The 23,165-nt window shown below is 36.0% G+C and overlaps 1 protein-coding gene and 1 long non-coding RNA gene across 2 annotated transcripts; both read left to right on the plus strand.

Annotated features, from left to right (window-relative positions):
* The first annotated feature begins 555 nt into the window (after window positions 1-555).
* LOC108682968 (uncharacterized protein DDB_G0284459) lies at window positions 556-21,333 on the plus strand. The gene is made up of 9 exons (XM_047881271.1): window positions 556-566; window positions 1,717-1,905; window positions 2,451-2,551; window positions 8,208-8,689; window positions 9,665-9,703; window positions 11,065-11,322; window positions 17,094-17,201; window positions 19,667-19,903; window positions 21,196-21,333. The coding sequence occupies exons 1-9, from the start codon at window positions 556-558 to the stop codon at window positions 21,331-21,333; spliced, it is 1,563 nt and encodes a 520-aa protein (XP_047737227.1).
* A 550-nt stretch (window positions 21,334-21,883) lies between these two features.
* LOC108682969 lies at window positions 21,884-23,165 on the plus strand. Its single transcript, XR_001931586.2, has 3 exons — window positions 21,884-21,947; window positions 22,473-22,595; window positions 23,122-23,165. It is a non-coding gene; the product is annotated as an uncharacterized LOC108682969 (long non-coding RNA).

Consider the following 23,165-nt stretch of genomic DNA (forward strand, 5'->3'; position numbering starts at 1 on the left):
TTGTTAAGTAAACTGTTAGGTTTTTCATATCCTGCCCTGTCTGACGCGTTCAGCTAGGCCCCGAGTCATTACCATCTTCAAATTTTGGTGCTTCGACTATGAAACTATTTTCAACGTTATCTTAAAAGCACTTAAAAGTTATTATAATCAACGTTATAAAAAGATTATTCACTCCTCAGTTGTATTAAGAAATTTAATGAGCGTTTAGGGACGTGTAATCATCTAGTATTTCTAGTGAAAGTCCCCACATTAAAAATCCCATTCAGTTCTCAGAAACAACGAGTTCAGGAACACTTCATTCGGTGCCCGAGATGCCTTGCAATTACAGGGTGAACGACACGAATCTTCCGCTCCTCAGCAGATGTTCCTCATTTGTTACCTGATCAGGGCAATCGGACGCAATTTCGTCGGCCAACTCAAGGCCAAACTGAGGTGACAACTCATTAATCCGGCAAAAAGCTGATATTTTGCTCAGGCATCCACCGCGGAAAGATTTTGGACGAGATTAGGTTCTTTTTCTCGCCCTTTTAGCTCCTTATCTATCCGTCCGGAATGATGGAGGTTCAGTCAGCCATGATAAACTTTTAATTGGGCTCGCTGCAGACGGTTAATTTCTAAACCAAAGAGCAACACCTCTTAGAATGCTCTTAGGTTGCGCCAAAAACTCCAGACCATTTATATATGGCGCAAAGGTTATTTATACACAGAGTTCAGGTTAACTGCTTGAAATTGTATAGCTATATGGAAGTAATGAAAGGCAGAAAGATTTGATATACAGATATGGTACACAGTAAAATTCTGACAGAACAGAATACATACATCAGCTTTTGTGAGCTATAAGTGCAAGCTAATGATGATTTAGTTAAGATTTAATCTTGGCTACTGATCAACAAACAGTAACATCAAAAGAAAATAAAAATACATTATTGTTCTTTCTATAGGTTCTCTTATAGAAGTTCAAAGGTTTAAAAACAGAACAGGACAGCAAAATATTGACGCCCCTACTACAGGAAAAATTTTCTGGTCTAACCTATTCGTTCCTTTTAAATTTATCTTGAACGGCTTGATGTACCCGATGACTTGGATTTCAATTCTGACAGTTCAATATGTTTCTAAATTCAAGTTCAATTATCATTCAGTTTCATTGCTGGTCATGTGTTGCAATTTGGTTCCGACTCAATTATTTAAATATAACCCACTTTTAGGCTTTGAATGTAAAATAACAATGATCAATTCCGAACAAATGGGAAATAAATTCACGGGAAAAACTGGTTGAAAGAAGCGGTTCATTTTCCTACGTCTACATTTTATTCTCAAATTTGTTATTTCCATAAAGTTTATTGCCTACTTACTTACATAATCATATATGGAATTCTACATCATATTTATTTACAAGCTGTTATTTCTCGCACCGAGCAGTTTTATTCTAAAGTTTATTCCTTTTCTAAAATATTTTACTTAATTCCCAACAAAATAATGTACAGATTTTTTTACATATTTCTTAACAAGCTGTTATTTATCTCGCACCACGCAGCTTTATTCCCAAGTTTGTTACTTTTCTGAAATATTTAGTTAATTCCTAACAAAATAATGTACAGATTTTTTATATTTCTTAACAAGCTGTTATATATCATTTCAGTTAATTCCTAACAAAATAATGCACAGAATTTTTCTCTATATTTCTTAACAAGCTGTTATATATCCCGCGCCGAGCAGCAGTTTCATAAAGAAGACAGGCGATGGAGACACCAACAGCGCGTACGGCTCGCGCGACTCCCTCGTGTCGACCACGCGACAAAAAGACGAAGTCGAGAGTCCAGCCAAGAAGGGAACGCTCGGTCGGTCCGCCTCCGAGGACAAGCCGGACAAGAGCTCGGAGAAAAGCTGGCTTTCCTCGAAATCCACGTGCGTATTCATCGTTTTTACGTGTTAATTTTAATTAATTTTCGAGCGAGTGTAGTCTTTCACTTGAGTCTAACGAGTCGTCTCTGAATTTTCGCTTCTATAGGAAGTTTTCATTGCGTAAGGGACTTATTGCATGTACATTTCCGTCGAGAATTTATAGATTTCATAGATTGAACATTCTATTCAAAGTCATTAATTGCATTTTATTTAGATATTACGCGTTTTTTTAAGTTTGGATCCCCAAAAAGATTCTATTTACCGTTTATCATTTACGTAATTCATTTATAAAATGAATGTCAGATGGGATTTCATGAGGAAGCAAGAATAAAAATAAGTAAAAGCGCATTGCAAATTAATAATGTTTTTTGATGGATAAGTTTGTTTTCGGCTTAGAAGTTTGCAAAACATCTATTTAATCACTGTCTACCTAGAAATGAATTTATCAAATGTAGGAAATAAAATTTCATTTTAAACGTTATGTTTTTTTTATAAATCTTTAGATTTTCGCACAAAACTCAACTAAAGTTATTGTTTTTCTCTGTCAGGGGTTCGTCATGGAGCAAAGGTCGGCCCATGTCTTGGTCGGCACAGGATCTGCGGCAGGCTGTGAACGAAGCCAAGGACAACGTCTCGTCTTCTAAAGAAGGTCGGTCTACTTCAATTTAAAGTTTATTCTTTAGAATAACGATTAAAACGTATTTCCTAAGAGACTAAAGAAGGTCGGGCTACTTCAATTTAAAAATTAATCATTAAAATAGCTATTAAAAACATCTTTCCTAAAAGACTAAAGAAGGTCGGGCTACTTCAATTTAAAGTTTATTCTTTAAAATAGCTATTAAAAAATATCTTTCCTAAAAGACTAAAGAAGGTCAGTCTACTTTAATATAAAGTTTGTTCTTTAGAATAACGATTAAAAACATCTTTCCTAAAAGACTAAAGAAGGTCGGTCTACTTCAGGATAAAGTTTATCCTTTAGAATAACGATTAAAAACATCTTTCCTAAAAGAAGATTGTTCATGGTTGCGTTATCATCTTGCGAGCCGAATTAGTTTTGAAAGTGTTCTTTTATCACTATCGTAATTTCTACACACTTATTTTATTCATGCCGAGCATCGTTGTTGATCAATATGGGAAATTGATACGTTACTCGAGGACTCGTGACTTACCTTTAACAACCGGACATTTTCTTTTCAACATTCTCCAATCAGGATGATTTTTGATTTCTGCCTTTTTAGTCAATTTCTGGTAAGTATCCATTGTGAATTAGATGTCGATCTCATGTTAACCTTACCTCGTCTACTCATATACAGAATTTTTTTTAATAAAAACGAATATTATTAATTCTGTTCGAATAACATGTTGATTCCTGCCAATAAGGCCTTATCAGTACTTCATCAAATCGGTCCCGAAAACCTCCGGTCATGATATCCGGACAATATTTATTGATTTAAAAGGTTTCGTTAATTTGCCCGTATTAAAGGGTTATAAAGACTATCTGGTGATTTCATTGACAAGATTATAATATATGTTTATCGATGTATTCATTAAAGAAGCTTGTACTCATACGGCATCAAAGGAGCTTGTGACATCAGCTGTCGCGAGTGTCTACGCTGCCCAGAATAACGCACTGTTGCATGCCAGCTCACTTCTTCGTCACGGAGAATGTGACACGTGCAGTTGGTGATACAGAAACTTTAATAACTTCTATGAATTCAAGTGATTTAGATGCTCAGTTAATCATTATTGATATCAAAGGCTTTCCTATTCTCCCGGAGCTTCCTCATTAAACTCAGTGAATGTATTTATTAACTCCTACAATTACTCTTAGAACAATTGTCGACGATTAAATTGTCCATTAAGCATGGAAATGATTTCATGAGATGATGTTTTTTTAATAAACAAATGCTGAAATAAATTGAGTATTACCTTAAAGTGAATGAAACAGTTACAAATACACTGTGTTATCATTAAACAGTTACAGTGTTATCATTCCATAATCATTTGAGGATAGAGGCCGAGATTTTAATAAATAAATTGAACAAAATGACACACAAATAATTCAAATTTAAAACAATTGCTACAGTTCAACCTTATAGTATAAACTTTTGATTTCCGCACTATATTGATTATATTTTGAAGTACATCCCATGAATATTATCCGAATTATAGAAGCTCGGCCCCATAAATGCCCTCGGTTCCTTAGAAGTTCCGAGTGTCCGTTCGTGCCGTAGATTAAATTGCTTCTGTTTCCTCATCGCACTGTACCTAGGAGCTGTGCTCGAGGCTACGGTCTGCTACACTGCTGCACAAAAGTAGGCACTGTTTTTTCTCTATAAGTGGAATTAAAAACAACTCGTTATCAAGCTAACAACCTTGGTATTAATAGTCTAAAATGGCACGGAGAAGGTGCGTTGGCGACAACGATTAGTGACGTAGCTATCTATAAAAGTATAAACTGTTTCATGTCTTTAAGTGGAATTTAAAGCAACTCGTTATCAAGATGAAACCTCGGGATATAATAGCCTAAAACAGCACATGGAAGCTGAGCTAGTGCTTTTTTTCAATCATTNTACTGAGCTCGTGACACCTGACGTGCCTCGAGTGTCGACGACTGCCTAAATAAATCTGCGCCAATTTTACCCGTCCTGAGATTTTTTAATCATCGGGAGGCATTGGCTTGCTACATAAAAAATTAATGACTTATAAATATTTTATTTACTTATTTAGTATTTTATTACTTTTTCTTTCTCTAGACTTAGTATTGAAATACATTATGTTAATTTTTTTATTCATCGAGCGTATCACAGGTCTTAGGTGCTCTATATGAGCCCACTCGAAAAATTATCCTATATACAAGGTGGAATGCATTTTTTTCGATTCCAGGCTTTTTAGCGCATTTTCTCATTTATGAAAAAAATATAACTCATTACTCACTGCAGTGAGTGACAGAGAGCGCATTTTCTCACCGACGAAAACGTGAAGTCACGGACGGACGGACAGACAGACAGACGGACGGACGGACGGACATGGCGAGCACAATAGTGCATTTTTTCCATAAATGAGAAAATGCGCTAAAAAGGCGCTATTGTGCTCGTCATTTCCGTCCGTATTACGTCTGAGTCATTTCCGTCCGTCCGTCCGTCCGTCGGTCCGTCCGTCCGTGACTTGTCCGTCCATCTGTCCATCCGTGACTTGCGCTCTCTGAGAAAATGAGCTCTCTGAGTACTGAGTTACATTTTTTCAATTTAGGGTGAAAATATTGCAAAAATAATTATATATTTCACAATCGACTCATCTTAGTCCTTAAATTTCCTTAAATCCAAAAAATATATATATCTTTTAGATGATTTCTATCTACTTATCATTCGCGGGAGTAAATATTAGTTTTAAAAAATGATCACATGTACTTTAGCTACAAAAAAATCCGGCAAAAATTCTCTCAGTGCAATATCATGTTCCAGCTTCACTCCCGCACTAAAAAAGTGCGAGTCTTTCCCAGCCATGAATTATTCTTATATTTTTATCCTCAATTGGCGTCTCATGAAAGAAATTTTTTTCCCTAATTCGACATTTCTTAGAACTTTATTCTTATTCCAACTATCCTCAATTGGCGCCTCATTAAAGACATTTTTTTCCCTAATTCGATATTTCTTAGAACTTTATTCTTATTCCAACTATCCTCAAATTGGCGTCTCATTAAAGACATTTTTTCCCCAATTCGATATTTCTTAGAACTTTATTCTTATTCCAATTATCTTCAATTGGCGCCTCATTAAAGACATTTTTCGATTAAGAAAAGTGCAGATCTGAGGACACGCCGAGAACAAAGATGTCTCCACCCAAGCTACACAGTGCGCTCACTGAACGTACTGTCCTCCGGTGGCGATACATTGTTTACATGCAAATGCTTGCATAACAATTATATTGGAAGAGAGACATGTCATTTATTTAATATCGTTACTAAACTAAATTGGTGTTTATTTCTTGTCCCATTACGAGTTGTGAATGGTTCATGAGTAGATCGCAATAATCAGAAAGTAAATGAGTAGTATTGAAAGTTACTATGTACAATATAACTTGTTATTTATCAACTTATACATGGGAATGCATCATATTCTCACGCATTCAAATTCACACGCATTGTGTGCATGAACATAATATGTTTTTAATACTCATACTTAGGCATGTAATTTGCCAGTCCGTCTAAGCAGCAACAGACACTACTTAATACAGTCAACGCTAATATAGATAATCGATCCATCTTCCATACACTGGTATTTTCGTTTTTCTCACTATACCAAACCATTTTATTTTCCGTAGTTTATAACAGCGAGTAGCCATTCCCATTCCATCCACACCAGCATTATATCATCGTACACAATCAATCCTCCATTTTCAGAAATACCAGACCTTTTCTGCATAAACTGCGACGTATATTTTTGTCTTCGTCTTCCGGGCCATACTTTCAAAAAAAGTTAAGAGATCGTAAGTTCATCAGCCAATCATTGACGGCCTTTCAAGCAAAATCCATCAATCATCGACAAGAAAATAGAGCGTAAATACATACGTTCACTTAGTGAGTTTTGAAAGTATGGCCCCCGAAGTTCAGTGCCGTATTTTCAAAGATAGCCTATCAGCGCACCCAGTCGTAGGCAGGATAACCAACCGGCCACCGGAGCTGCTGGCATCGTTAAGGGAGTCGATTGACTTGTCAATTCGACTGGGATACGCGATGCCCAAATCAAAGTCTTTCTCTTTAATTCCGTTCATTTTTCGTGCACGGAAGATGCTTAAAGACACAAGTTGTGAGTCAAAGAATACTGCAATTTACCATCTTGAAAATTTTTCGGCAAGCGATTATCATGACGGAATAATTTAAATTTAGGCTGTGGATATGCTTTACATCACTTATTATGAGGTATTTGTTATCAAATAGTTTTAAATTTTCATTGCACGTTGATGGTACGAGGAATATCGCCTATTGGTGATACTTCTTTGTTTAATTCGAGATACAAAAATATTTCCGTAATTAAATTTTCGAACTGAACTTGTCTTTGTGCTCAATTTTTTCCGGGATGCTGCCTCACTGTTTCGCTCAGGATGCAGAGAAAAAAATTGCCGACAAAACCCAAGTGAATAATTTGAAACTGTCTCCAATTCTCTGTAAAAAGCACGGAATGAATTTTTGCTTGACCAGTTACCGTTACACCAGAGGATAGCAATACGAGCTCTGTTAGTAGAAGAAACAAAAGTTTTGTTCAATGGGTAATAGAAATGCGGTCTGCAGGTACATTTTTTGGGCATAGGTACCATGTAAGTGGCAAATTGTGTAAGAATTCATAAATTTGAAAGCGCGTGAAGTGAGAACATGAATTCTTCGTCATTAATAGTTTTTCAACGCATCAATTATCCTCATATTGTTAAGAAATTATAAGCTTCAAATGACATTTGCAAGAAAGATCGAGCCGTTTTCAAATTATTTTTATTCTTAAATACATTTTCGGTGTACGGCGACAATAGAAATATTTTTAAATTCACTCGAAAATATCATTGTGATTTATTCACTTCAATAGTGACACCATCTCATCAGCTGCCAGCGTATCAGCAACTAATCGTACCACACACATGAAAACATTTACGAAAACAAATCAAATGCCTCGTGTAAATTTTAGTTGTATCTTACATACAGATAAGATAATTTTGTCAGACATTTCAGGATATGAAATTTCTGTAAGGAATTTTTACGCATCAGCTTAGAGTTGTGCTTCGTTTCGACTCACAACTGCATGTGATGCAACAGAATTTGTCGTAAGCTAAGGATTACTTCCGTGCGATGCACTGAAGAAGCATTACGTCGACAATAACCGTTGCTAACACTTTATTATTTCGTAACTTGCCTTCTGCACTTCTAAAATAATTTTTATATTTACTTTGATTAAATAGTAATTGTTTTTTCCTTTGAAATTTTATTATAGTTATTCGATGGGCTTGATGAGTAATGCCGTCAAAACAGTGATAAACTGAGAACAGAGATTTAAAAAGTATATATGTACAAAAAATATAATTTTCGTTAAATTTAATGTTAAATTTGTATAAGCCAGCTTCAAATAATTACATGCTGCTGTAAAATAAGGAATTACTATAGCGATTTCCAACTTTTCATTCATTCACGAACTGTTTTCAGAAAATTACTCACAGAAATAAGTTCAACTCTATGATTAATTTAATTTAAAAATTTGTTGTAGTCACTGAACTACTTGATAAAACATGTCACATAAATGTTTTTATATTAATTCCCGCAGATTTATACTCACCGTACGGAGGCAGCACAAAGTCACTCGACAAAGATGCTGGTTACGAATCAAAATCCTCTTCAAATTCTTCCAACGACAAAAAAGAACAAGATGGCAGCGGGTCCTCAGTTTATGGTAGCTTTTCCTCTTACTTAGCAATGAGAACCAAATCTCCCGGTCGACCGCCATCATTGCTCGCTTCTGATACCAAAGAGTCTTCGAGGAATGGTTCCCTGCACACAGGAGAGGAAGAAGAACAAGGAAAAAGTAGTAGTAGTAGTTCTACTTCTACACTCAGACCCTCTACCCGCTCACTGGCTTCGGTTTCGGAGACGTCGAACAGCCCAAGAAGTTCGATGACTGCAGAGGCTCGGCCACCGAGGGCTCCGGTTCGAATCAAGGAGAGGTCACAGAGCGCTAACTTGCCAGACCTACGGGAGAGTTCTGAAGAAAAATCCAAGACCAGACCGAAAACAATACTTTCATTGAAGGTAAGAAGAAAAGGTTGAGCTGAATTAAAACTTTATTAATGCAGGGGAAGGTTAGATAATTGTAAAATAAACTTTTATTCATCGGTGGAAAAGCAAAAACTGGTGAGGTCTAGTGTGGACAATGCTGGAAATCTGATCAAGTTACCATTTAACTGCAAACAATGTGGGTCTGAATCAGACACGGTGAGGCAGAAACAAACGCTTTAAACTTTGCTTTATAAAAAATTATTCTTTTATCAACTTCTTTCCCCGTTATGCAAAGGCTTTATTTATATGCTTTTATTTTTCCCCATATTTCTGGCTTCGTGGAATTTGGCAAAACTCAAACTTTTGTGTTTTCCTGCAGTTTTTCACTCCACAATATGAGCGACCGTTTTGTGTGTAACGCTTCTATTGCGGGCCTATGAATTTCGAATGATTTTATGGACCATGAATTTCAAATGAATTTACAGCTTCTTTCTTTTTTTGAAATTTCATCTCATTCTATATTACATTTTTGCTAATATAATAAATATCTTTCCCAGATTAACCCAAAATTGAAATCACCGATGATATAGATTAATTTGATCTTGTTAATTCTTATCACCTAACATTTGGTATTCTAAGCTCTTTTTCTCCAACTGAAAATTAATGATATTCCATCCGCAGTAATCTTTAAATCTTTGTTAAATAAATGAGAATAGAAAAAACCTTTCAAGTTGTCTATGATTTTTTTATTAAAAATTGTTAGACATATAGGAGCGCAAAATTGTCAGTAGAATATTTTTTTAATTCAACATTTTAGCTGCAACCAATATTATTTTGCGTAATTATTGATACAAAAATATTTAATTTTGAGCATTTGTCTGATTTTGAACATATTTATTTAATTTGTTCTCCCCTATACTCTATACATAATCTTCTTTTCTCCTTATAGTTAATTTTTCACGTAGAAATTTTTTTCCCCAAAACATTCATTTTAATTTTGTTCTGAAGCATCTAGACCTTCATGGCGAGAGCAGAGCCGCGTCTCAAGTGAGTAAAACCTCACGTCTCACTATCCGTGTTGCTCGCATCACCACCCGTCTTGTGCATAGCACCATTTGTGATGCACGCCTCACCATCCGTGTTGCTCGCATCACCACCCGTCTAGTGCATAGCACCATTTGTGATGCATGCCTTATCATCCGTGTTGCGCGCTTCACCACTCGTCTTGTGCATAGCACCATTTGTGATGCACGCCTCATCCTCTGTATTGCGCGCTACACCATCTGCATTTCACGTACGAACATCGTTTGTCTGTGGCAGATCCTAAACGTTGACGCAAGTGAAAGGGAGAATATTTTGAAGAATATATTTTTCAGTTCTACCCATTACGACGACATTTTGAAATAATTGAATTTTAATTTTTCGCCAGCAGTGCCCTTCAAAGAATATCTTGTGAGGGCTTTACCACGTAAGCACATGCTGTGCTATTACGAGAATATCTTGTAAGGCGGTACCGGCGATCTTAAGGTGGATTAGCATGCATTCTAAAGAGCAAAATATTTTATTCACTGAGAGCACACACTAACAGAGGTAAATGCTGCATTTGGAAGATTTCCTTAACGTATTAAAAAAAGAGGAATTTCTCTCTCTTCCCTCGTGTCAATGAAACAGGAGAGTGCATGAAAAAGTCGAACAAACCTGGCAAAAAATACGAGCTACCCTATCTCGTCTACAGTGAATTTGATACGTTGTTTCGTGTATCGCATGCATTCGACGTTCTTTTCGTGCTGTTTTCGTGAATTAGAGGACGAAATTTCTGTCTCAAGTGACTCGCGCAAAATGTGCGTTATTTTCGATACTTATCGATACTTATCGCCGTTTCTTCGTCATGATTCTGTGTTACCACCAGTTTTATATTGTGTGGAATTTCAATTATCATATTGGTTGTGCAATTTTGATAATATTCGAATGATATTCCAATCTCGCGTAATATTTCACAATTTTGATCTGCATGATATACAATCATCTCAGAATGATATAACTGAGAACACTGAATTCCAGAAATTAGATCAATTTTGAATTATTTTTTTCATTGCTTCATGCTTATTCTCTATATTTTTTTTTCTATTCAGACGACTCGTGGCAGGTATTAGTAATTTTGTTTTTTTCATATTTTGTCATCAAGTAACTGATTTTATTTCATCGTACGAATTTTCAAAGTTTAAAGACAAACATGCACATTATCCAGCTGTACTCATGCAATTGTCACAACAAAAATTATCGATAGTATCTTTTATTAATCTTGTTTTTAAGAAAAGAAATTACAGTGTATTTTTTGACCACGGCTTGCGGTTTTCCTCACACCTATAATAATGCATGCGAAAACTAATGGAGTTTTGCTTTTTTAGGAGGTGAAATCCATGGACGACTCTGAAGCTGACGCATCGTACGTAATAAGACTGAAACCAAAGCCAAAGAAGGTTGAAATCGACCTCAACTCAGAAGTTGAGAGACTACAACGAGAGAACAAGATTTTAGAGAAAGAGATGAAGGAGCTCAGTGAGAAATATAACCAACTAGAGTGCGAAAATAAGGAGCTCAGCACAAAAAAGTCTAAATTCGGAGATGCCAGGAAGTCTACGGATGTCAGCAAACTGCAGCACAAGGTGAGAGTCCCTGTACAAACTAAAATATGAAAAAAAAGAAAACCACAAAGATTCCTAAACCCTAAATTCCGTTGAAAACTTTTAAAACTCCAATTTGAAAGGCAAATTAAACAAAAAAACAAAAAAAATTTGCCTTGGAAAAAGTTGAAAAAAAAAAAAAGAACGTTTCTGATGTATAACTTTTATTTTTGGCAGCAAAACTCAACATTGATTCACGAAATAACGAGAAATTATTTTAGTGGGGATCCGCATGCAGAGATTGTGAATTGGTTTAAAATTCCGACTGGAAATTGTTTTACACGCTGAACGCTAGAATTATTCATATGTACTTAAAAGCAGACAAAAAAATCGATAGAAAAAGAATATCTCAAAAATTTGGTCGAGATCGCTGATTTTCGGCGACCAAATATTATCGGCGACAAACCGTAAGATTTTTTATGTTTTCATAAATTTTGTATTCATCTGTTTTGAAAGAAGCGTCATCAAATTTAAGGTATTATTCATCACTTGCATCAATCATGAAAAGAATATTGAAAAATTCTCTGGAGAAACTGGTCCAATGGCAGAAGTGAGCTGAAAAAATACTCGCTTTCTGTATAAATATCCTTGATTCCATCGTTTTTATATGAAAATCTATATTACTGCATGATATGAATTAGAGGATCGCGACTATCCGTTTAAGATTTACATTTACAAGTTTAAAGATTAATTTTTTCAAGATTAATAATTTCTAATTTTTATATCCTTTCTACGTCTTTTCATGATTTCAGTCTGACATCTGTGAAACATCGCAACACGTTACAGTGTCAACGTGAATTTTCCGTTCATTTTTGTGCAGTTTTTATGATTTAACATTTGAATAGAAACTCGTCTCAACCCTGCGCATATCTCACTGACGGGAATACTGCAGAATACACGAGGCTGCATCACTTTGCACGGTTTTGCACTCTCGGCGTCTACAATATTCAGCCAAGCTTGGACGGCATCAGGCTTTGGTACTGTTCCTTTGACCACTGCAGGCTCTGGTACTGTTCCTTTGACCACTGCAGGCTTTGGAACTGTTCCTTTGACCACTGCAGGCTTTGGTATTGTTCCTTTGACCACTGCAGGCTTTGGAACTGTTCCTTCGACCACTGCAGGCTCTGGAACTGTTCCTTTGACCACTGCAGGCTCTGGCACTGTTGCATTGACCACTGCAGGCTCTGGTAATGTTCCTTTGACCACTGCAGGCTCTAGTACAGTTGCTTTGACCACTGCAGGCTCTGGTACTGTTGCTTTGACCGCTGCAGGCTCTGGAACTGTTCCTTTGACCACTGCAGGCTCTGGTACTGTTGCTTTGACCACTGCAGGCTCTGCTACTGTTGCTTTGACCGCTGCAGGCTCTGGTACTGTTCCTTTGACCACTGCAGGCTCTGGTAATGTTCCTTTGACCACTGCAGGCTCTGGTACTGTTCCTTTGACCACTGCAGGCTCTGGTACTGTTCCTTTGACCACTGCAGGCTCTGGAACACTGCAGGCTCTGGTACTGTTCCTTTGACCACTGCAAGGTCTGGATCCTTTGACCACTGCAGGCTCTGGAACTGTTCCTTTGACCACTGCAGGCTCAGGAACTGTTCCATTGACCACTGCAGGCTCTGGAACTGTTCCTTTGACCACTGCAGTCTTTGACACTGTTCCTTTGATCACTGCAGTTTCTGACACTTCCTTTGACCACTGCAGTCTCTGACACTGTTCCTTTGTCCACTGCAGACTCTGGAACTGTTTCATTGACCACTGCAGGCTCTGGAACTGTTCCATTGACCACTGCAGGCTCTGGAACTGTTCCTTTGACCACCGCAGTTTCTGACATTGTTCCTTTGACCGCTGCAGGGTCTGATAATGTTCTTTTTTCCACTTCAGGGCTGGTTACTGTTCTTTTGTTTGCATCATGATCTGCTACTGTTATTGTTTATATAATGTAACAAGCCGCTGTCTAAATAGCGGTGTGTATGTTGCTGACCTAGTTTGGTCCGGCAAAAGGCCGCATAAACTCTAGGTCTGCTCACTGCTTACGCTTTTGTAAGAAGTTTGTCAATAGCATATGGAGAATATACCCTTTAATTGTTTTATGTGTTATATATTGCTTGAACTGAAAAACGAGTGCAAGATTCACTCATATTTGATTCATCATTTTTGCGAATTTTTAAATACAGTAAATGTTGAAAATTTTTAACCAAACACATTTAGGCAACGGGATACAAATGTGTTGCACGTTCCACCTTATCCAGCTATAAACTTAAAGACGACAGCGCACTTATACAGAAGCACGCGTTCCAGTTTAGCTAAAATTAACGTTATATTTAAATAATCTCCACACAATTAAACAAAATAGTGTTAAAATTTCAGAAAGATATGTGAATACAGTGATTACTGATTGCTGATATATAATGAGTGCTGACAGACATGCTTATAGTGAAATTTGCAGAATTATATATAGAGAGATATAGATAAATATATCGCGACAAGCCATTATTGACTTGACTTTTATATAAACATAAATTTCCCTCATTTTGGAAAACATTAAAAATGACGAAAAAATATTTTTTGATTATGATTTGTCGCAGCAATTCTTGACAGCTTCCCTGTTCGGGATTCATCCCTAGAAGAATTGTACAAAAAATCCTAAATTTCTTCAAAAAACTTGGAGTTCAAGGTTTTATTTATGATAGAAATAAGGTATAAAAAACTGCATTTTACGAATATAAAGGCTCTTACAAGGTTGAAGCTCTTATAATATAAGATATTATAAGAGCTAATATGCGATAATATATAAGATATATATTATTTATGCGATATATTAATAATATTATGCGATAATATATAAGATATATTTTCGCATATAAGCTCTTACAGGGTTGAAGAAGACTCTTTATAAGTTAAACCTCATTATATACGACGCTGAAATACGAAAACAAGCTTGTTTTTTCTTTGCTACGCTCATCACATTTCTCCAAGTTCCCTCTATGCATTCATGGCCAAATCATGATTTATTCTTGGCTTTAAACCCTGGCCACGAGGCTTAGAAATTAGCCCTCGGAAACCATATTCTACGATGCATGCTAATCTGCTTTGCATAACCGCCGTCTGGATTTCCTGAAATGAAAACAATACAATTCTAAATGAAGAAATGTTGTTCTAAAGACTAGAAATCACATGCCAGCTGGCAGAATATGCTTGTATGAGAATATGTCCCTCACATTCACATGAGTTTTCATATTTAGCAATGAAATTGTGTACTCTCTTTCACACAAGAAGAAGAAATTTCGTTCTAAAGACTAGAACAACATATGCCCGCTGGCAGAAATTTATTTGTGTGAGAATATTACTCTCGCATTCACATGAGTTTTCATTCTTAGCAGTAAAATTGTGTACTCACTTTCACACAAGTATTCCCACTATATTTACCTCAGTACATTACAATTATAAGCGTTGAATTGTATTGACATAAAAATAGGCACAATGGTCAATAAAAATTTTATCTGAGATCATTCTGTGTAAAATGGGAAGCATTTTTACTGCTGATTTCAATAGTGGCTTTCTTTATTTTCTAGCTCGTGCAGTTTTTAAATATTCTCATTTTTCAGTAAAATATATATGATAATTATATATTGATATACTCGTATAATTATGCATTTAACCGAAGCATACCCTTTATATTTAAATATATATAACCTCTAATTAAATGTCTGTGTTGCCTATAACTATATAAGGACATAATGCACAAACAAAAAAAATTTACTAATGAAAATAAATATATTCTATGCATGTTATACACTAATGAACATATATAATTGCTACCTCGATGAACAATAATATCAAGAGTGTGCTTCAGATAAACAGTCAGGACCTTAAATTATTAATAAATATTCATATAACCAAAACTTTACCTAAAGCTCCAAAGTTCTCACCAAGCCACATACATAGATAGTAGCAACATCACAGTTCCTGTAGATTACCGTGCCGTTTTTTGGAGCAGATACAGGTACTAACTTGCTAAATAATAATAATAAATACTTTGCCTAAAAATACCAATATTTCAGCAATCAGACATGCTAGAATAAAAAAAAAGACAGTTTTGAAATCAACAATAAAAATGCTTTCCGACCCGCAAAAAATTATCTCAAAAATTTTTTTGGCAATTTATATAGGAATATTTTGACCAGTGTCAATCACAAAGAAAGAATATTTCCAATTATGAAACGCAGACATGAACTGTACATGGTTTTTAATCGGAGGACAATATAATTTTAAATATTTATTTAATAATGACTAAGAAACATTTTTGTTCATGAAAGATGGTGTGCCGATATTTCTACTCTGCATTGTCGATAATTGATCAGAAATGATTGTGTTAAAAGCCACGTTTGTAAACTATACTCTATTTTCTCCTTCAATATAAACTATACTCTATTTTCTCCTTCAATATGAACTTTCTCTATTTCCTCCTTCAATGTAGATGCCTTTAGTCAACAGAAAACAAGCTGAAATCAGTTAAGGCATCGGAAATTTTGTACCTCAAGTCATTCTTAAACATTTATTTCAACACGGGCTTCGTTCAAAGTATCCTCGAATTGTGATATAAAAATATGCATTTGTCTCAGTTGCATTTCATATGTGATGAATGCGCATTTTAATCATGAAGCCAACATTACTTATGGAATTAAGGGGAGCATTTCGGTCAAAAATCGAAAAAAAAAAATTTCCGGTTTTTAGTGTCATTTTAAAGGGCCAAGTTTTGCGCATTTAAAATGCCCAAAGCCATTTTTGTGCGTTCGTTCGTTCGTTCACAGCTGAAAATGTACACCTTCAATGGCGAAAAATTTCAGTTTTTCTTCTCTCCAGAAAAGTTGAAGTTTTGCACCTTTGAAATCTATCTCTTCCTATGATTTTTAAGCTAAAGCAATGAAGAATATACCATTCGATTCGTAACTAAATTTTCTAAAATCCATCCGATCATTTTTTCTATTTCGTTATAGTTTTAATTATATATTGGAAAAGGGGGGGCGGGGAAGGGGAAATTTTAGAAATTTTTGGAAAATCCCCTCTCCCCCCCGAACAAATTCGAAATTGGAAAAAATGACCGGATGGATTCTAAATATGGTCTTTGACTCTTTGCGCATCGAATGATGTGTCTCGATATCGTAGCATGTATCGTAGCATGCAGGGTGGCCCAGTGGTTAAGGGCAGGGTGGCCCAGTGGTTAAAGTTCAGAATACCAAGATTGGCGCAGAGAGGCGCGGGTTCGATCCCAGCTCTGTGCGCCAGTTTCTGGTCAGAATCAGCGAGGAGGCCGGGCGGTTAAGCACAGCAAAATTGTAGCAGGGAGTTGCGAGTTCGAGACCTCAAAATGCTGTGAATTTTCTGCGATGTTAAGAATCGGCGACAGGCCTACGGCCTAATAAACGCTGGAACCGCTTTTGTTATTATACTGCATGAGGAGATAGATTTCTACAGTAGGTACCGTTTTCTGTTAATTTATCGTTTTCTTTGATTTGTTCGAAAAATTCACACGAACAAAAAAGTCTTAGAATTCTGTTTTACATTTGTGCACCAAGTTTTGAAACGATCCGTCCGTAAACAAAAATAGTTTCATTTTGACTGAAATGCTCCATGATTTCAAAATTTATAAAACTATGGTGTCTTCCCTAGAGCGACAAGTTGAGCTGAGAAGACAAAGCAGAGTTTAACTTAATGAAATAATTAATTTAATAAAATTATGTTATCTTCCCTAGATCGACGAGTTGAGCGACGACAACAAGGTGAAGTTGAAGGAAGTGAAAGAGTTGAAGAAAGAGATCGACAAACGCCCTCTGCCCAAAGACGTCGAAAAAACCATAAATGTGAGTTCATTCTCCTGCATCAGCCTCATTATACTCTTGCATTTAAAGAAAATTAAAGTCCACATTAATTTCGAGTGTTTAAAGCTTGTATTATAGAGTGGCAAAAAGTAAAAATAAGATAAATTCTTCTAAGTTGAAGTTAATGGTTAGACCAAAGTTTGAAAGAAGATGCCGATAACGTTAAATTTGTTTTGAAAATCATGCCGGAGAAAACAAACATCGAAATTCCAAAATTGAACGACAGGATGGAATTTCATTAGAATTGCTTTAATTTTTTTTTCTTCTGAATAATCATAATGAGCACTCAATCCGCTAATTAAAATTAAAATAGAGTGTGAAAAACACTTGAATTTTTTTGTACCAAAAGGAAAAAATGTATATCTAAGGTCATGAATAGTGTGCAATGTTAAATGTTTGCATAAATGGGGTATACATACTTAAAAGCAAAATGCGCAAGGAAAACTAACCTATGTATTGCTTAAACAATATCAGTGCTAATTGTTCCATATTAATCCCCCCCCGCCCAAAGTAGATTTTACTTGATTATAAAAATTAATACACCGATATTTTTTAATACTCCTATATTTTTATTATATTTCGTATAATCATTCATTGTATAAAGTTTTAATATGTATATCATGCCTTTAATTTAAATAAAACCTAACCTACTCCTGTTTTCAGTATTGGAGAATAGCTAAGAAATTTTTTTGTGGCTCCACACTTATAGCAGCAAACATTGTGACTGTTTGGCTTATTTTAAAAATTTGGTGTGAGTTCAAATGAATTATGGCTAATCATCATTGACACTACAAGGCGTATAGATACATCAACATTATGTGTGATGTTTGGATCTACGATGTTTGCAATTACGAACGTGATCAGGAATAATATAATACCATGGCTTTACTTCAAGGTGAAATAATGTCTTATGTGTAAACATAAATCGATTTTATGGGCATTCTTCGGCACCTCGATACCTTCCACTATATCATGGCACGGCGATAAATGGCTACACTCAGAAATATTTGGGTTTATTGTCGTTGATTTCAAGGCAGTCGGATTTTACCCCGTCGCCGCTTGATGATATGCTTCCCGTTTAATATCCGTTCGAACGTTGAATCTATTATTCTCGATATCACCAGATCTTCTTACAACAGACTTGCCAAACGGTTTTTGAGAGCTGCTTCACGGAATCGAATCTCGAAACTCCAACTTCGGAAATAATTTCATAAATTATGCAGTTTCATTGCGGGTATGCCTCATAGTTGAGATAAAAGAACGTTAAAATAGCCTGAAATTTTTTCGAAAATATTTATCAGTTGTATTTTGGGCTCGCGTAACTCGCTCGCCCCAGGTCGATTGCCTCCAACTTTGTTTTCATATAACTTTAGCTTTAGGATTGCCAATAATAATTTGTGTTTGCGGATCATTTTTAGCATTTTCAAGTGTAATCAATTTGTAGTGTGAAAATATACATAATGCACAAGAATCTCCGGTTTATAAGATCTACGATTCGGTTAAATATTCTCCATGGGATAATTTCTAAGGAATTCGGGTTATGAACTTGAATGAAAAGCATCAGCCCTGCCCCAATAGCGCCCAGAAATTGACTATCAGCATAAAAAATAAGAACGGCTGCCTCTGCATTTTATGTTCCTCCCCCTCCAGGTTTCAGGTCGTTTGTTGGTTTCGAGGAAAACTTTGATGGAAGGTCTGGCATAACGCCAGATCAGAGGAAAGATTTTCCCAAAAATTGTTTGTATGCGTCAGAAAAAAGACCGGTGCATTTTATTTCCGTTCCATCTTAACAATGAAATTATTAAGCAATTAATTGCTTGTATTTTCATTGATTCTAAAAATTATATCAATTAATTGTCTACCATAAATTCAAATCTCCGTTTTAGGTACAAATCGTGTTTATAGTCGGAAACTCTTATAGCGCATGCCCTCATGTAATTTGGATTAACGTTTTGCCTTGTATGTTCCATCAATTGTTTTTCAGTAATATGATATTCTCGAATTGTAGGAAATCTATATGGTCTATTTTTATAGGTATTAGTTTGCAGTTTGAGAGGTCGTACACAAATAATTTTAACTCAAACAATCTCTTATGATTTTTAGCAGCTTTTGGAAATGGGCCATTGAAATCGACTGCACTCTGTTGTTCCCGTCCTCTAATATTCACAGCAAAAATCTGAGGAAGCTGAATTGTCAGCGTCTTTAAATACAAATTAATTATAAATGCAATTTTACATAAAATAAAGCGGGTCGAGATTTGAGCTAAAAATCTCGATAAAATCTCAGTAACTTATTGAATGAATATTTCTACTCCTAGAAAAACTTAGCTATACTGATTTTCATTATGTAATGATATATTGCGTATCATTATATAATGATTTTCATTGTATAGTGGGATAATGATTTTCTCTGGGTTATTTTAGATCTATTTTGATTTTCTCTACAAGGACTTGAGGTCAAAGCTGCAGGCAGCAGAGCAGCTGTGCGAGGAGCTCATGGACGAAAATGAGGACTACAAAAAGGAAATAAGAGCAATGGAGGAAGAAATTGAAGAAATGCAGGACAATTTCAGGGAAGATCAGGCGGACGAATACAGAGATTTGAAGCGCGAGCTCGAGCAGAGAGCCAAAGACTGCAGGGTCATGCAGTTCAAGTTGAAGAAGGCTGAAAGAAGAGCTGACACGGTGAGTGAAGGCTTCTTTGATGGTTAACTGAAGTCTGCATGGTGCTGCATTTAAAGTTGAAGAAGGCTGGAAGACGAGCTGACACGGTGAGTGAAGGCTTCTACTGCCTTTAAAGTTGAAGCCGGGTAGCAGGTACGGTGAGTGAAGGCTTCTTTTATAGTTAACTGAAGTCTGCAGAGTGCTGCACTTAAAGTTGAAGAAGGCTGAGAGACGAGCTGATACGGTGAGTGAAGGCTTCTTTGATGGTTAAACTGCATTTAAAGTTGAAGAAGGCTGAAAGAAGAGCAGACACGGTGAGTGAAGACTTCTTTTAGAGTTGACTGAAGTCTGCAGGATGCTGCATTTAAAGTTGAAGAAGGCTGGAAGAAGATCAGGTACGGTGAGTGAAGGCTTCTTTGCTGGCTGACTGAAGCTGCAAGGTAATGCAGTTCAAGTTGAACAAAGATGAGAGACTATCTATGAGGCTGAGTAAAGGTAAAAAAGCTTTCGTGGTAGCTGAGCATGTTGAAATTTTGAGTTGAAGTTTTCGCGATGTATGGATAATGTAAACAGGCTTTGAACTCTGACTGAAAACAAATGTAATGGTGGATGAGTGATGCGGGGAGGCTGATAATAAGTTTTAGCGCTGAGCAATACGAATTTCAAGGTGGTTTACTGATAATAGGTAATGTACGAGTGAGTGAAAATTTAAAATTATAAACTGAATTCATTTTTTGTGATACCGAGGGGAATTTAATTATTTTGAGCCTCATATTCATACAGCTTGATTGAAACTGATTATACTATAGGACCTCTTCTGAGGTCTATAAAATAAATTAAAAAATTGCGTGCGAGTAGCTCGAGCATGAAGTCTCATAAGTTTATAGTCTTGGAACAAAGTAAATTAATAATTTAGGCTTTAAAAAGTTACACTCCTGGATGCCACACTTCTAGGCTGAGGCTCTGCAGAAGTTAACTAACGTATAAAAGTTACTGCCACAGAAGTCAACTAACGTAAAAAGCGGTTTTATTAACGATGTTTGAGCAGCTCGAGCACGACAAGTGCGAGGCTGATAATAATAGTCAATAATAATATAATATTTAGTCTGATAATATGCTAGTATAGATAATAATAATTGTTCAGGCTTCAAAAACGTCCACTCTTGGATGCTCTACTGCTAAGCTGAGGCTCTGCAGAAGTTTACTAACGTTGGACTATGCAAACTATTATGATCAATATTATCTATTATTATCTATCTTATCTATATTATTATTAGTTATATTTATTATTGTTATTAACGGTGTTTGAGCAGCTAGAGCGTGACAAGTGTGAGGCGGAGGAGAAATTACGTGAACTGCAACTCGGTGATCAAGACCTCGACAGAGTTGAGAGGATAAAGTCGCTTGAAAGAGAGCTTTCCTTAGCGAAGGAGGTAAATTATCCTGTGTAAATAATGATGCCTTATTTTGTTCAGTAGCGAGGCATGAATTATTTTATTGGAAACCTATTTGCACGCCCACCTCATTCAACAGTATGCATTTGTGCTTAACAGTGCGATGGTCTGGTGAGATTGCTCCTATGGATAATTAAAATTTTTTAATAAATTTTGAGATCAATCTTCGTTTAAAAATTTTTTGAATACCTCTTCTAGCGCGTATGTGGTCTAAATTATTGATAGATAGCAGCAATATCCTCGTATTAAGTTAACGGGTAATTAATGACGCTATGTGAATCAGAATGTTATCTTTGAATTTGATGACCATTTCCAAATTTGTTGATATTGTCGTAATAAATTTTTATTTTGCGTATAACAAATTAACTGCAAAACTTTAAATGTATCGCGACTTTTTCATGAAATTTCGGCACCCATAGGCCGGGAAGCGATGAATTTCAAAAAGATTTAAGTCGGCGCCATAAAAGCCCTTTCTAATTACGTGCATATAATGAGGCAATTAGAGACTCTCTCTCTCTTTTACTGTTTCATGCAAAAAGAATGACAAGAAGAAGCTGAAGGAAAGAGTGGCCGACTCTCCGATTTCGAAGACTGTTGGAGGCAGATATAGTGTGAGTTATTTTATATCAATTACGAGTGAATATTTACAGTTTCTATTTTGGGATGATTTGTAAATACTCATTTATATAACGTACCATAGAGCATAATTAAGTATAGCATCGACGGACCATTAAAGATGTTTCGCAATACAGGATGCCTACGCTGAATGTATTTGTGATATATAGTACAGTATTAATTGCACGAATGTAATTTGTGTTATGTAGTACATTATTATTTGCACGAGATATCATTATTTAAAAATCATCATCTTATCGTGCAAAAACTGCAAGAATATCATTACTCAAAACTTTTTTAGTATATTTATTGAAACGTGTAAGTTTCTTGAGAACCTGTGAGATTTTAATTACAATTAAGAAATTAATGGAAGATATTATATAATTACTTCCTGTTTATAAATAATAACTGTCACATTACTAATTATTATGTATGTTTAATATTTTTAGACGTTATTACGTGTGCTTGATAATATTTTGACAATCTTATATCCAATAATGCACTAATCTTCCCCACATCAGAGATCCTCGATGATGGGCCGGCAGGGCAGCCAGGATAACATGGACCAACTCCTGCGGGACCTCCAGGCCACGCAGGAACGGGAGCAGGATCTCAAGGAACAGCTTCGCTTCGCGGAGGAGGAGGTTAGTAGACTCGATAGCTGACAGAATCGCAGCCTAGGACTTAATTTTTGACCGGGTGACAAGTCAAGGTGACAAACCCATGACGTGATTTTTGATCGGGTGGCAACCCTGGACTCAACTTTGAAAGGGTGACAGCCTTGGACTCTATTTTTGACAGGATGACAACCCTGGACTCGATTGCTGAGGATGACAACCCAGGTCATGGTAACAACCCTTGACAACATGGCTGTTGACAGGGTTACAACCCATGGTCACATCCTTGGACTCGAATAATTTCCTAGCTGAACTGTTATCTCCGTTGCTGTATTCCATTTTTTCGTTATTAAAATTATTCAGTTGAACATCCAATAAGTACCAGGATAACTTGTAAATTTATCGTGCCAATAAGTTTTTTTCCGTTTGCATTGCGAAAGTTATTAGTCATTTCCTCAGTACGAAAAATTATTCGAGTTCGTGTTTAGATGAAACGTTTCTAGTTTCGCTCTACGTTTACCAATCTAATACAACTATTTATTCTTGCCATCAGGCTAAAGCAATGAGAAAGAAACTATCTCGAATTGAAGAAGAAAA

Source organism: Hyalella azteca, unplaced genomic scaffold, assembly GCF_000764305.2.
Source record: "Hyalella azteca isolate HAZT.00-mixed unplaced genomic scaffold, Hazt_2.0.2 contig7503, whole genome shotgun sequence".
Classification (NCBI taxonomy): Eukaryota; Metazoa; Arthropoda; class Malacostraca; order Amphipoda; family Hyalellidae; genus Hyalella; species Hyalella azteca.

Bases quoted from the DNA above. Each gene is read 5' to 3' on its own strand.
- LOC108682968 (XM_047881271.1), top strand. The intron at 2,552-8,207 runs GTCGGTCTACTT...TAATTCCCGCAG, and splicing joins CGTCTCGTCTTCTAAAGAAG to ATTTATACTCACCGTACGGA. The intron at 11,323-17,093 runs GTGAGAGTCCCT...TATCTTCCCTAG, and splicing joins TCAGCAAACTGCAGCACAAG to ATCGACGAGTTGAGCGACGA.